This window comes from Acanthopagrus latus, chromosome 7 (assembly GCF_904848185.1).
Source record: "Acanthopagrus latus isolate v.2019 chromosome 7, fAcaLat1.1, whole genome shotgun sequence".
NCBI classification, from domain to species: domain Eukaryota; kingdom Metazoa; phylum Chordata; class Actinopteri; order Spariformes; family Sparidae; genus Acanthopagrus; species Acanthopagrus latus.
Genome location: NC_051045.1, coordinates 22,503,756 through 22,516,517, shown reverse-complemented (window position 1 = coordinate 22,516,517; position 12,762 = coordinate 22,503,756). Strand labels below are relative to the sequence as shown.

Genomic DNA, 12,762 nt, shown 5'->3' with positions numbered 1-12,762 from the left:
CCCCAACCAAAATTTTCTTAATTTTAGATGATAATTACTGATTAGGGTTTGCAGGGTTAGTCCCTGTGCAATTATCTGATAACACGTTATTTGGATACTCTGTCGGGCCAAGGTGGAAATATTCCTCAGCGTAAACATCTGACATAAATCTAACCTACAGATACCGACATTGCTTGAGGCCATAAGTGGCTGTCATTAAGTCTTTCCATGAAAGGCTTTTGCACCACAGGTCATGAGAACAAAAGGCTGCAAGGGATGGTCTCCTGGATGTTGAGGATAAATTGGTTTAAGACACGGGCTCTATGTCTGTATTTCACTGCGCTATACGTAAAGTACAGCGGGTCAGGGGCAAATTTTGTTTCAGCTTATTTGATTTAATCATCTGTGTGCTGGATTCATGAATAACATCTATGGCACAACGATGTCTGCTGTGAAAGTGATGGATTACCTTGACCCCCAGATGCTCTCGAAAATGCTAATTTGGTGGTGCAGGCTCACTGCTCAATAGATAGCCTTCAATTTCACTTCAATTTCACTTTACACAAAACAGGCTCTACATTATTCATGGAGCTTAAAAATAATTCAGTTAGACTTTTTTTCTGGCTGAATTTCCATCAGTGTTTGATTATTAGTCTGCTCTGGTGCATGCTGAGCACATCAACTGTTTTGGGATTACGTGAACAGCATAATTATGAGGATGCATTCCAGCAGCATGCTAAAAAGGAGTCTTATGTGGTGGCTCAGTCGCGTGTGAGCTTTACATGCATTTCAATTTATTTCAAAATCATTTCCAAAACTGTTATTAGTAGTCTATTGTTAGATTTCCCTAAGCCATGCATCCTGACTGAAAGCTGCGCAGCTGTGGAGCATCTTGTTGTCCTTGACGTCTAAAGCAAGAACCATGAAACAGAAATCTATTACTTCACATCATGATAATGATTATAGCTGCACGATATGTAAGAATGGGGGGGATCATATCATGATCATTTTGGGAGAACAAAAATTACAATTGCGATTTTATTAGTCACAATTTTGATTTTCACTGAAAAATTATTGCTGGGGTCTGACTCTGTACCAAACAAACATGTTTCATTACATCTGGAGAATAAGATTTGTTGGCCAGGGCATCTCTCTAGCACTGAAATACATTATAATGTTGTTTTATCACACATTTTAGCTTTAACCTAAAATTGCATCTATTGCAATTTTGATATTGCTCTTGATCATATAGTGATTTTGCAAATATTTTGATCAATTGTTCAGCTGTAATATTGATACAGACTGAGACACAGAACAACTTCTGGGAACTCAATCTTTAAAAAAATAAAATAAAATCAAAATAACCTCATTGGAATCCATTTTTGGTTAAGCCAGTGAATTAAATACCTGACAAATCAAGGTTACCCATCAACTGATGCAACAATCCTGTAATCCCAGTAATGCCATGACCCTGTCCTGTTCACAGATTTGCAAATCTGCCTGCAGCAGTCAAATAGAACCCACATTTCTAAAAAGCCATTGATATTAGAGCATAAATGCCAGACAAAAGTCTGACTACCATCTCATAGCAATTATCATTTTATTGACCATCCCTAAAATGGACACATTAAAAATTAGAGCCTGATCCATATATCTGAGATTTGTTTGTAAAGGCACATTTGTGATCCAATACTAACACTTCCTTACAGAGCATGATGGAGAACACAATGCTTGGGGTAATTTCTAATTATTTAATTGCCAATAATGTTTGTGATGATTTTTTTTTTAACTCCTAAATGATGCCCCAAAAGGAGTATTGGTGGGGCTGGACTTTTAATCCACTTTGGATGTACAGAATGTAATCTCTGTACCTGCATTATTCCCATCTATGTTTACAGTCAACTCTCTAATAAAAGTTAATGCTCAAAAATAATCTTGAATAATTATATTTCTCAGAGGCTTAAAATTAAAAATCTAATTTTGAGTCTGCAATCTGTGTCAAGTTATATGGCATTCAAATTCTGCTCTTGTCCTATAAAAAGAAAGCTGAGGACATGTAAAAAACCTGCAAGGCTGGAATTATTGGCTATTTGCATTATTGATGAGTATGCAGATTATTTTTGTAATGAACTGATTAATCATTTAAGTCTATAAATGCTTTAGTTGACATTTTTCTTCAGGAGCTGAAGGTGACATTTCCAAATGTTTTGTCCAACCAACAGTCATTTAAAAAGTGCATGCAAATTACCTGTATTCTTGTTCAATTAAAGACTTATATTAGTGACTATTACTTATTAGCTGTTGATAAATCAACTAATAATTTCAACATAAAGGAAAAAAATCCCATTTTAATGTGCATCTATTAATCAAAATCATTCAAGTTTGTCTCTCTAGTTTTTCAGACATGGAAACGTAGAAATACTTCTCCTTATTCTCCACTTTTATTCCACTTATTACTATTACTGCACATATTGCAACTCTTTATTATATTCATGTGACAATTCTTTAAATTGTATTGATTCCACAGCTCAATCACTGTGTTTTATTAAAGGCAGTGTTATTTTTGTTTTTTACTCAGTTCATTCGTCATGAATAAACAGCTGCAACATGGCTCAATTCATCATAAAGAGAGCGGGGGAAAGGAGCTGAAGGTGGGATCAGGTGGGGGAAGAGAAAGGATAACAATACAAGCTTAAGATTTCTGCATAGACACACAGGCAGTGATAACAGTCTATGTACCAGCTACTTCGGTTAGTGGGGAAAATGGAGAGAGACAGGGGTTCAAACTAGGGGGTTAGAGAGGACAGCTAAAATACACAGGGCAGGACATACCAACCTTTTGAGAGAGTGGTAACTTGACCTATAATTCCAAATACAATCTAGGGAGACAGAACTTTGTGAGCAGAAAAATGTGGGCAAAAATGTTGAGTGGAGAGGGCAAAAAAATTGAAGCAAAATTGTTCAAGTTAGAAAATGTAATCCTCATCTTCAGGGCAGGGGACCTTGTGTACTTTGATGAGCTGGAGTGTCCGTTTGGATTAAAATGCTGTAATCAAACACGACCTTGTACGAATCCATGTTGGGATGTTTTGTGTGCTGGAAAATGTCCATTTGAGTCAATATATCCATCCATACAAAAAAAAGTTGCACTTGAGTACAGCAAAATAAAAAGCACATGATATCCAGGAGTCCGTCTTCAGGAAGCAGTGCACCATTGATTCCCCAGAAGCGACAGAGGAAATCGGGGGGAAAAAAAAAAGTCTTGCATCTTCATTTATGAAGTCCAGCACGTCCCTCTTGGGTCACACTCTGCTCAGCAGTAACGTAGTCAAATTCCTTTGGCAGAGGGAATGACAGATTAAGAATAAAGAACATGTCTCTTAACGGTAATCCAGATGCTTGCTCATAGCTTCCATTCCTGGGATGGAGTCCGGTTTTGATGCTTGCGGATGCTCATGTCTGTTCTCTGCCTCCTTTACAAGCAGAAGGGCCTGCATGCAGTCCAAACCAATGCTGAGTCAGTAAGAAATGCAGTTAATGGGTGCAACTTCATTCTCCTCATCTGTATGTGTTTGTATCCAAGGTTTAGTTATAGTTCCACATTCAAGAAAGGTGCAGGTAATCCACAGACATGAGGTAGGTTATCTCCAGCAGCAACTTTCCAGTCTCAGTCTCCAGCATTCTTGTTTGCATTGTACGATCCAAACATAGTCCGTATTGGTCCTCAATAAATCTGCTAGTCTCAGCTGTTGAGAAGTAAAAAATAATCTCCACAAAAATAAGGCAGGAAAAATAAGAGTCATTTGCTCACTTCTGTTTGTTGTCTCTACTGAGATGGATCACCAGTAGAGGTCTCCCAGCACTCAAACTGTAATGCCCTGATTTTAGATATAATCCCAAATTAAACAAAAAAAAAAACAAAAAACAAAAAAAACCCAAAAGAACCAAGAAAGGAACCCATACCTCTAGCATGATAGCATATCCTTAAAGTGTGTGGCCAGTGTTAATCCAACAGAGGGGAATAAATATCCTGTGATGGTTATCCTCGTGACTCCGGCCCCGCAAGCGAAGTGAACACCTCCGTGAGGTGTGCACGATAATTGAAAACCAAATTAGACTAATCCAAACAATGGTGCCTTATACATATAATGGATGTTTTGTTACATGAGGAAAAAAAGGGTGACATTAATCCACCGCGCAGGGCACGTAACTCCAGATTAGGGGAATCCCAGGGATGGCCGCTGGACCACTCTCTCTTTTTCTCTCTCTCCCTCTCCCTCTCTCTCTCTCTCTCCAGCAATCTCCAATAATCCTGGGAAATTTTACGATATCCAATCTTTGCCCCGCATTTTCCGCAAATGATACATCCACCTCACAGGAGATGTTTAAGATCACAGATAATCCCCAACAGCCATGTTTAACTATTGACTATTCATTTAATAATAGATTCACTTGTGAACATGCTCTCACTTATGGAATATCTCTACCTGCAATTATGAATCCAGGAGCGCTGGGCACACTCTGAGAACTTGAGAGGGGATCCCTATAAGACTGAATTCTTGAGCATGAACTCTTTTTCTCCTCTCCCCCTTAAACAAGTAAATGAATAGATGGTGGGAAGATGCTTGGAGGTAAGGTGTTTACCAGAAACCACGGTTCCCCCTGCCTTCAGAGAAACTTTGTCCACTTACCCGTCTAGTCTGCGTTCATAGCGTCCATCTCTGCTGTGGAGCGACGTGGGGGGCCCATACACGGCCCCCCCTGCCGCCCTTGTGAACCCTGATACATCCCGGCCACGAGAGCTTAAGGACAGACTATCGTCCAGCCCCCTCGCGGCACTAGGTATCGTGCCTGGTTCATTGTAATCAGTGCGCAGGTCTCTGTCCCCCATCTTGTTGATAGCATTATGAGCCTTCTGAGCACTTTTAATGTCCACAAAATCCACAAAGGCTGCGACTCCACCTTCTGAACCCCGCTTAGGCAGGACCTTGACACTCTCCACACGTCCATATCTGAGGAGAAAACGGGGAGAAGACAAGGTGATCACTTTATGTTGCATCAGTGTTTATGATTATCAAAACAGGGTTGTTCTGTTTGGATTATTTGTGACAATAAAGCACCTTTTATCTAAATGCATAGTGCTGGATTCAATTATGTCAACGTGTGTGTGTGTGTGTGTGTGTGTGTGTGTGTGTGTGTGTGTGTGTTTCTAAGGAGGGGCGGGAACTAAGGTGGCTTTGCTCCTTTTTTTTTTTTCTTCTTTCTTCTCCCTGCTCTGATGTACTTTCTTACAAGGCAACAGTAACCCAGCAACTGGACATAAAACCATGGCACACTGCATGTTAATAAATGCATTGCATATATTTTCTGACATTAGCATGTTTTCGGGGGGGGGGGGGGATCCGTATGCTTATAGCTGCTGGAAGGCATAGAGATGAAACCTGGGCTGCATATAAAAGAGACGTGACATTTCCTGATTGACTCTGTGTGTGTGTGTGTGTGTGTGTGTGTGTGTGTGTGAGAGTGTGTGGGTTTAGAAGAAAAACAATCAATATCGTCTATGTGGCTCCTTCTGTTTCACAAGAAGCAAAGGGTTTTTGGCACAATTGTGCATACATTACATCATTCCCACTTTCCTCCCCAAATCAAGATATAATTAAGTGTTTTTCAATGGCATCCTTTTTGATTTTCTTAATAAGCATGTCAACACCTCGTTAAGTGATGGTTGAATTGAATGATGGGAGGTGCATCACCCTAAATTTTCAAACCTAGTCCGGGATTACAAAGCCTGCCATCATCTTTACGCCCCCCCTTCTTCTTCTTCCTCCACCTCCAAGAATCTTTCGGGAGTGTATTTCACTGTCCAAAGGAGACAGTGGGGTGCCCATAAATTCATTGGCATGCCAGTTCCCAACATTGAACAGCCTCCGACGCCATTTTAGAAAAGCTGTTCACACTGCTTACTCATTCTGCCGTCCCCCATCTTCAATGACTTCTGTAACACATTGGGGCTGTCATGCACCTGCATGCTCCCGACTACCTCTGGGTTTAACGCGGGAGCCGAGGCAGCGTGCTAAAAAGGACCCGCCGACACACTTTCACTCCTCCTCCGCTGTTGCAACAACATGCAGCCGGATCACCATCCCCACCCCCAGAAAAAAAGAAAAACAACACATAACGTTACGCACATCGGGTTAATGTAAATAAAAACGGCACATAGGTAGCCCGTTATCGTGCTTTCTGCAGCGAGGCTGCGTGAGTCGGACACGAACCATGTCTGTAGCTCACCTGCATCCGTCTGTTGTATACAAAAAAAAAGACGAGAATGCGAAGCAACGACATTAATATCCTGACTTTTATATTTTTTCTAGCACAGTCGTATGTTGGGGGTGTGGAGGAGGAGGAGGGGGGCACGCCGGGACAAACGCGCCTTTCGGTGGCGACGTTGCTGAACAGACATGAATGATTTAGGGCTGGTAATTTAGCAGCTTTCGGCCGATATGGCGACGCCTACACCGCGAAGAAGGAGACGTCGCTCATATAGGTAGACTGATGTTTTTTTCGGCAGTCTGCTCTTCCAGCACATATGGACGGAGAGGCGGGCTGCTATTTCCTTGACAGCCGAGAAGAGAAGAGAGAGGCGAGAGCGCGCAGGCAGCCGTGAAAGCCACACACACACACACACACACAAATCATATTTACATTTTTTTTATTCTCCCTCCAAGGAAGACAACAAAGACCAAGATTACTTATAGGATGCATATGGGATTAATGCGTAAAGGATATGTCTGCTCCATAAACCAAACACACACACTCACTTGAAAAAAAAATGCACAAGCGGAGCTCAGTTTGAATATCGTAATTAAAATATCGATATGCTGTCTGATTCCCCTTAAATCAGATCCCGCTGCAGGCTGTGCGAGTCAGCAGCTGGAAGAGGAGGAGGGGAGGGGGACACCGCGGTGATAATGTGGCAAAGATGATCGTTTCTGCGCTCAAAGTAAGCACAAGTAGCCTCCTGCAACGGTGCGACGCTGCACATCAGCGTTAACGCGGAGCAGCCTGTTCAATCACGGCCAGTCTGAAACAATTGCAGCTTGGACGGCGGCTTGATGTCGCGTCAGCTCGGAGGATTCACCGACTTGTGATGAATTCAGGACAAATAAATGTGTGTGTGTGTGTGTGTGTGTGTGTGTGTGTGTGTGTGTGTGTGTGTGTGTATATATATATATAGAAATTAAAACAATCCGGTTTTTGCAGCTGCCACCGTGCACTCTGCTAGACATGTATACTGTATGCTAATTGAGCACACTTTGTGCACGGGTCTGGCTGGAGGCTGTGACCTGACAAACTCAAGGGAGAGTCAAGTGAAACACCGGGTCCGTGATCCGCTCGGGCTGCAGACTTCACAGCCTGCCAGAGATGCAGACCGTGAAATGCACACAGCTTGTACAAAGCTAGCAGCTCGCCAGGTAGGCTGAAGTTTGTTTACACTGGCGGTGTGCTGTTAGCGGCTACGTTACACAGACGCTGTGTTTTTTTTCCTTCAACGGTCGCCAGGTGGGGAAACGGTTGGCTTCCTAAAAAGTCAAACGGTTGCCCGGCGCGAATGTGAAGCCACACGACATGAAAAGGGCGAGTAAAGTTATCACCTACAGCCCACAAGTTGGTGTCAAAATGGCAAAACCATATGTCCGCTAGCTGGGTGGCTGACGCGTGCTAGCTGTTTTTTTTTCCTCTCTCTTTCTTATCTCGGTGTTGTCGCGTACGGAGAGCTGACAGCACAGTTGCCAAATGGGACTTCGCTACGGGGGGAACCTCCTGCTTCATCCCGACTTCACTAAAATGTGACACACAACACAGGGAGAGATGCTGGCCGTGCACTCGTCCTCGCACTGGGCACAAAACGCACTCACACACGTCGCTCACAAGTGTCTCTACTCACCGCTTGAAGTGCTCAATGATTTTCTCCTCTCGTACATTTTCGGGTAAATTTCCCACCCATAAATGTCTGGTTTCCCGGACCATACTGTGTGCTCCTGCTCCCCTATCATACAGATGAGTTTTCTATGTCAGTCTCTCCCCGTGCAAAATAGAAAAGGTTTGCAAAATAAAACGCCGGACGAGGGGAAAAAAATGCTCGGCGCAAATCATTGACTGGTCGTTGTGACCCAATGTAAACCATTAGGTTGGATCCCCGCACGCTGTTTGATACTCTTCACTGTTAAAGCGCGATCTTGCACCTCATGAACGCGCTCCGGACTGTTCCCGTGACTAGGCGCGTCCCTGACACCATGCGACCTTTGGGTGTCGAAAGAGAGCATGTAGCTTCCTAAAAAGATGCAGCAACTTCGCTTGTAATGAGAGGCACACCGCGCAGGCGTGGCTTTGTGTGTGAACTTCTTTTTTTTTTTTTTTTCCTCCCCGATGAGATAGTCCTCCGCCGCTGCGCATGCGTGAGAAAACCCCTGGTTGAATGAAGGTGCTTTGACATCTGAGAGGCTTTGACTCACAGGAGGCTCCCATCGCAGTTGGGCATGGCAAGGTGAGACGCTTTGCATGCAGTCAAATCAACAGAGCACCAGTAGAATAATTTTAGATATAGATTTCTAGAGCTACGTGGTTTTTTTTTTTTCAATGAACTGAAACAAAAACATGATCAAGTGAGCCATCAGACCACATTTTAAAACAGTAGCAAGCTCATTGTTTGTGGAGGTGTGTCAACCATTTATCACTCTGACTAAATAGTAATAATTACAGAGTGTAATCGGGAAGGGCTCCTTTTGTGCTCAGTTACAGCCTCCCCTGGAGCTACACAGAATGAGGGGTTTGAAAATGGCTGGATAGAATGAGCACTGATAACCTTTAAGTCACCACTAATTGCTTTATTTGTCTCCAGAATATAGGTTTACATCAGTAAAAGATATGACATGGAAGGATTTAGTCATAAGCTACTCATAGGTCACAGTAATGTTAAAGGAGACCAGTTTTTTTCAATTTTTTTTTTTAGGTTCTTGTGTATGTGAATATTGCAACATAAAAAGGTCAAAGTCTGCACCAACATAAGCTCCTCTCTCCCACAGAAAACACTGCTCCTGAAACGCTTCGTCAGTAGTCTCACCTTGAACTCTGTTATATTTTGACATCACACTACATCAGAGTCACACATTTGCATGATTTATGCCCAGTGATTAGTTTGGCATGTAAGAAATGATTTAGTACAGCTGCTCTGTTGTTGTTAGCTGTGCTGGCTCAGGCACGTGTTAGCTGACCAATCAGAACAGACTGTGTGTTCAGGAGGGAAGCTTAAAGAGACAGGTGCTAAAACAGAGCATTTCAGACAGAGGGGGATTTAACTGCTTCAGCACTGGACAGTATGAGAAAATAAAATGTGTTTCTTGGGCATTAAAGTATTTAAACCTATTCTAGTAGTGACATAAAATGAAACTCTCAACCTGAAATTGAGCATAATACATCTACTTTATGGTAAGATCACTTGAGGCTGTGTTGAGCTTCAGTAAAACAAAAGGTTGAGGCATCAGTTCAAATTGTATAAACTCCAGTAAAGCTCAGTTACGATTTGGTGATTCTGTAAGAAATATCAGTCGTGAATCTCCATTACATTATTCATTACTAACTGTATTTTTTGGCCTATAGCATTAACAGGAAATTACAGATACATTTAAAACAAAATAAAATGCACTGATGACTTACTGTGACACATTTTTCCCCTCTAGTTTGTCTCTTAGCCGTATAATTATATTCCACTTCTGTAAACTTAAAGAGTTGGCTAACAATCCCATTATATTAAGCCAAGTTTTTGGGAACTGGATCATGTAGTTAGTGACTTATCACCAAAGCTTATTCATCCATTAATCACAGAACTGCTGCCCTGAACACATTAGTTATTAAGAGGGACATCCGAACCTTTTTACGTTGGAGGACAAAAACTTAAACATGACTTGTCAGTCATGGTCCTAAACCAAATCCCTAATGTTCCCTTAATTGACTGACTTCCTGCGCATTACTGTTCCTGCTGTGCTCATATAAAAAAAATAAAAATAGGTAGGCTACCTAGTAAAGATCATTTTACAAAAGAAAAATGCAAACAGCACTATATATTTATGTATTCTTTTTAATTTCTAGTTTTGTTTTCGCTAGAAACATCAGCCAAATATAACCTTATAGCATGCCCCATTTTGGGAAGATGCTGTGAATGAAGAAGTGGGTTTACTTTCTATCAGTCCAACTAAAACTAACATGGCAGAGAGCCAATTCTAAAGGATACTCTAAAAAAGTAAGAAGGTCTTGCAGCTGTGAGATTGAAAAGTATTCAAACCAAATCACTTTTATGTGTTAATAAATTGAGTTGATATTTTCATTAGGAGAAGCCCCATTAGTCTTTAGCAATGCATTGTAGCTGCTGATAAAACAAACACCTCTTAAATAAAACAATCACATTTAAGATGATTTTGCTGATTGTTCAAGATAAGATGCTAAACGATAAACAAAATCAGGATTGGGAAGAAGAGCAATGCCACAGTCATGGGATTGCAAAAGTCATTCATAAAACACCTCATCATAATGAGTTTTGATTCTGCTCTACATTTTAACATATCTGCCTTTTGCTTGTAGTAGTCTGCAAAGACAAATCTTCTACAAGTGGGATACAAAATGGTGTGGAGGCTAAAGTCAATTTGACCTGGTCCGATCTCTGCTTTAAGCTAATAAGTAACATGAGTGATTGGGCCTATGTCCAAAGGTTCCAAAGACCAGTAGTGATAAGCATTGATGAGGGGTAAATAATAGCTGCACCATTTTGATGTCTTTTTTGCCATGACTACCCCTGTTGGTCGCCTACAATTTTTACAGTAACTACTCAACATGCAGCCGAGATTACCTTTAAATTATTACCTCAGCCTAATCAAGGTGTCCACATGTGTTAATAAAATGGTGGCTGAACTGAGTCTCCGGTCACTTTCAACCTCAGTACATTGTGTCCCTACTGTAACTGAGCGGCCAATAGAAAACCATTATTTGATTAAAGTTTGGAATAGTAAAGCTCTGTTACTACACCACAGCATTATTCTGCTTTTGTTGCTATATTAAGCACGCACACTGAAGGCAGAAGTGCGCCTGCGTTGAAATGCGGTAACAGGGGACTGGCAAAAAAAAAAAAAAAAAAAAAAGCGTTCTGCGCATGCGTGCAGCGTGCCTATCAGATGAGAACAGAAAAGTGTGGAAGTGCCCAGAGGAGGTGTCAACAACTGCTCAGTCATTTCAATGGGCATTTTCACCATATTCGGGTGCTCATGGAGAACGTCCTCCCTGTGTCTGCTACTGAATTCGTCCTGATGTGGAACTATATTCAGTCAAAAATCTAATAAACCCATGGGAGTACAATTTCCTATTTTGGTGGATCGACTATAGACACCAAATCTAAATTTCCTCGTCAGTGATTCTCAGACCTGGATTATCTCGGGAGCTGGACCGCCAGGCTAATGTGCCCACTGTAGTTTCACACGCCTTTTTTTGACATGGAATGACGGGACAGATAATCCAAAAACCTTTCTCATGGAATATGTTTCTGTCTCAGCCCACAACTCTCAATAAAGACACATCTCATGGGCACAATACCGGCGTCAAAATGTGGATTTAATATGGTGTGTGTGTGTGTCAGGGAACACCTAAATTGTCACAAGAAGCTTGGCTTTGACGTTATTGAGAAAAACACAGCAGAGATTTGCGTAGATGTGCTTACTGTGCTACAAATCTGTCATAATCGTTTCGTGTGTTAAAGAGAAGTCGGTGTCAATGCAAGAATAATGTGTTTTCATATGGGAGACGGAGTTTTACTAAATAAATTCAGCTTTGTGTGCAAGAATTTTAAACGGAACCGAAGTGAGGGTGAAGCCGAGTAACACTGCCTTTCCTTTGTCTAACGCCATTTTGTGTGACTTTTCAGCACGAACGCTGTCGTCAGCCATTTTGCCTTTTTCTTTTCCAACCAGACAACCTCAGGAGTGAGACGACAAAGGCGAAAATCACGTCCGCGGACTCAGGAAGTTGTTTGAATCGAGCTTAGCGACAAAAACGACGCCAAAATTAATAAACGTCCCCCAAGTGCCTACCCTGTGTGGGCTGGTGTTAATGTCTGCGTTTGTTATTGACGTCTGCAGCTGTCAGTCTGTGCACAGCAGGTGGAAGAGTCGAGCTGTGACACTCTTTATAACCCTGTCGTCTGTCTCAGTTTAATCCATTTCTCTGTACTCGAGCAAATTGCGTATTTTTTTCATGGTAAACCCTCAATGTGAGCCATGTAAGATAGTCTAGACATGGTTACATTAAGTTATAATGTGCATTATTATGTTGTTGTTTTTTAAATTGTCTATTGTTGATTAAAGAAAACATCAATTGTTAAAAAAATTGAAGAAAATAAAAGAAAATGCAATACAGTAGAGCTGGATCATAAGAAACAGATTATCTCTAGATGTGATTACAGCAACATAACATTGATATTATAAATCTATTTTATTTTGACCCCCATCCATCAGCAGGCCGTGGACGGGGTTACAAAGCCCCCTTGGCTCTGGGGCCCCACAAAGAAAAATCTGGAACAATGGCTCTCTCCAGGAGTATCTGGTGTGCCCAAACCTCTCCAAGATTACAGCGTTAATTCATCCCAGAGCTCAGACAGAACTGCTAGAATAACATCCAGAATTGCACGTTCGTCACCTGAATTAGTGTTGATGCACTGATAGTCACAAAGGAAAGGAGATGTAA

The 12,762-nt window shown here is 41.6% G+C and overlaps 1 protein-coding gene and 1 long non-coding RNA gene across 3 annotated transcripts in view; one reads left to right on the top strand and one right to left on the bottom strand.

Moving 5' to 3' along the window:
- The window catches only part of spen (spen family transcriptional repressor), a 28,385-nt gene extending 20,005 nt beyond the window's left edge, over positions 1-8,380 (bottom strand). Inside the window, exons 1-2 of the mRNA XM_037102765.1 lie at positions 7,925-8,380; positions 4,671-4,991 (exon numbers count right to left, since the gene is read on the bottom strand). Coding sequence (XP_036958660.1) covers positions 4,671-4,991; positions 7,925-8,007 — 404 coding nt within the window. The 5' untranslated portion in view covers positions 8,008-8,380. The remainder of the gene's footprint in view (positions 1-4,670; positions 4,992-7,924) is intronic.
- Positions 7,225-12,437, top strand: LOC119022175. 2 transcript variants are annotated; one of them, XR_005075845.1, is made up of 3 exons: positions 7,225-7,451; positions 8,416-8,524; positions 11,991-12,437. It is a non-coding gene; the product is annotated as an uncharacterized LOC119022175 (long non-coding RNA). The 2 variants fall into 2 exon arrangements; XR_005075846.1 differs by having other exon boundaries at positions 11,945-12,437.
- The last annotated feature ends 325 nt before the right edge of the window (positions 12,438-12,762 follow it).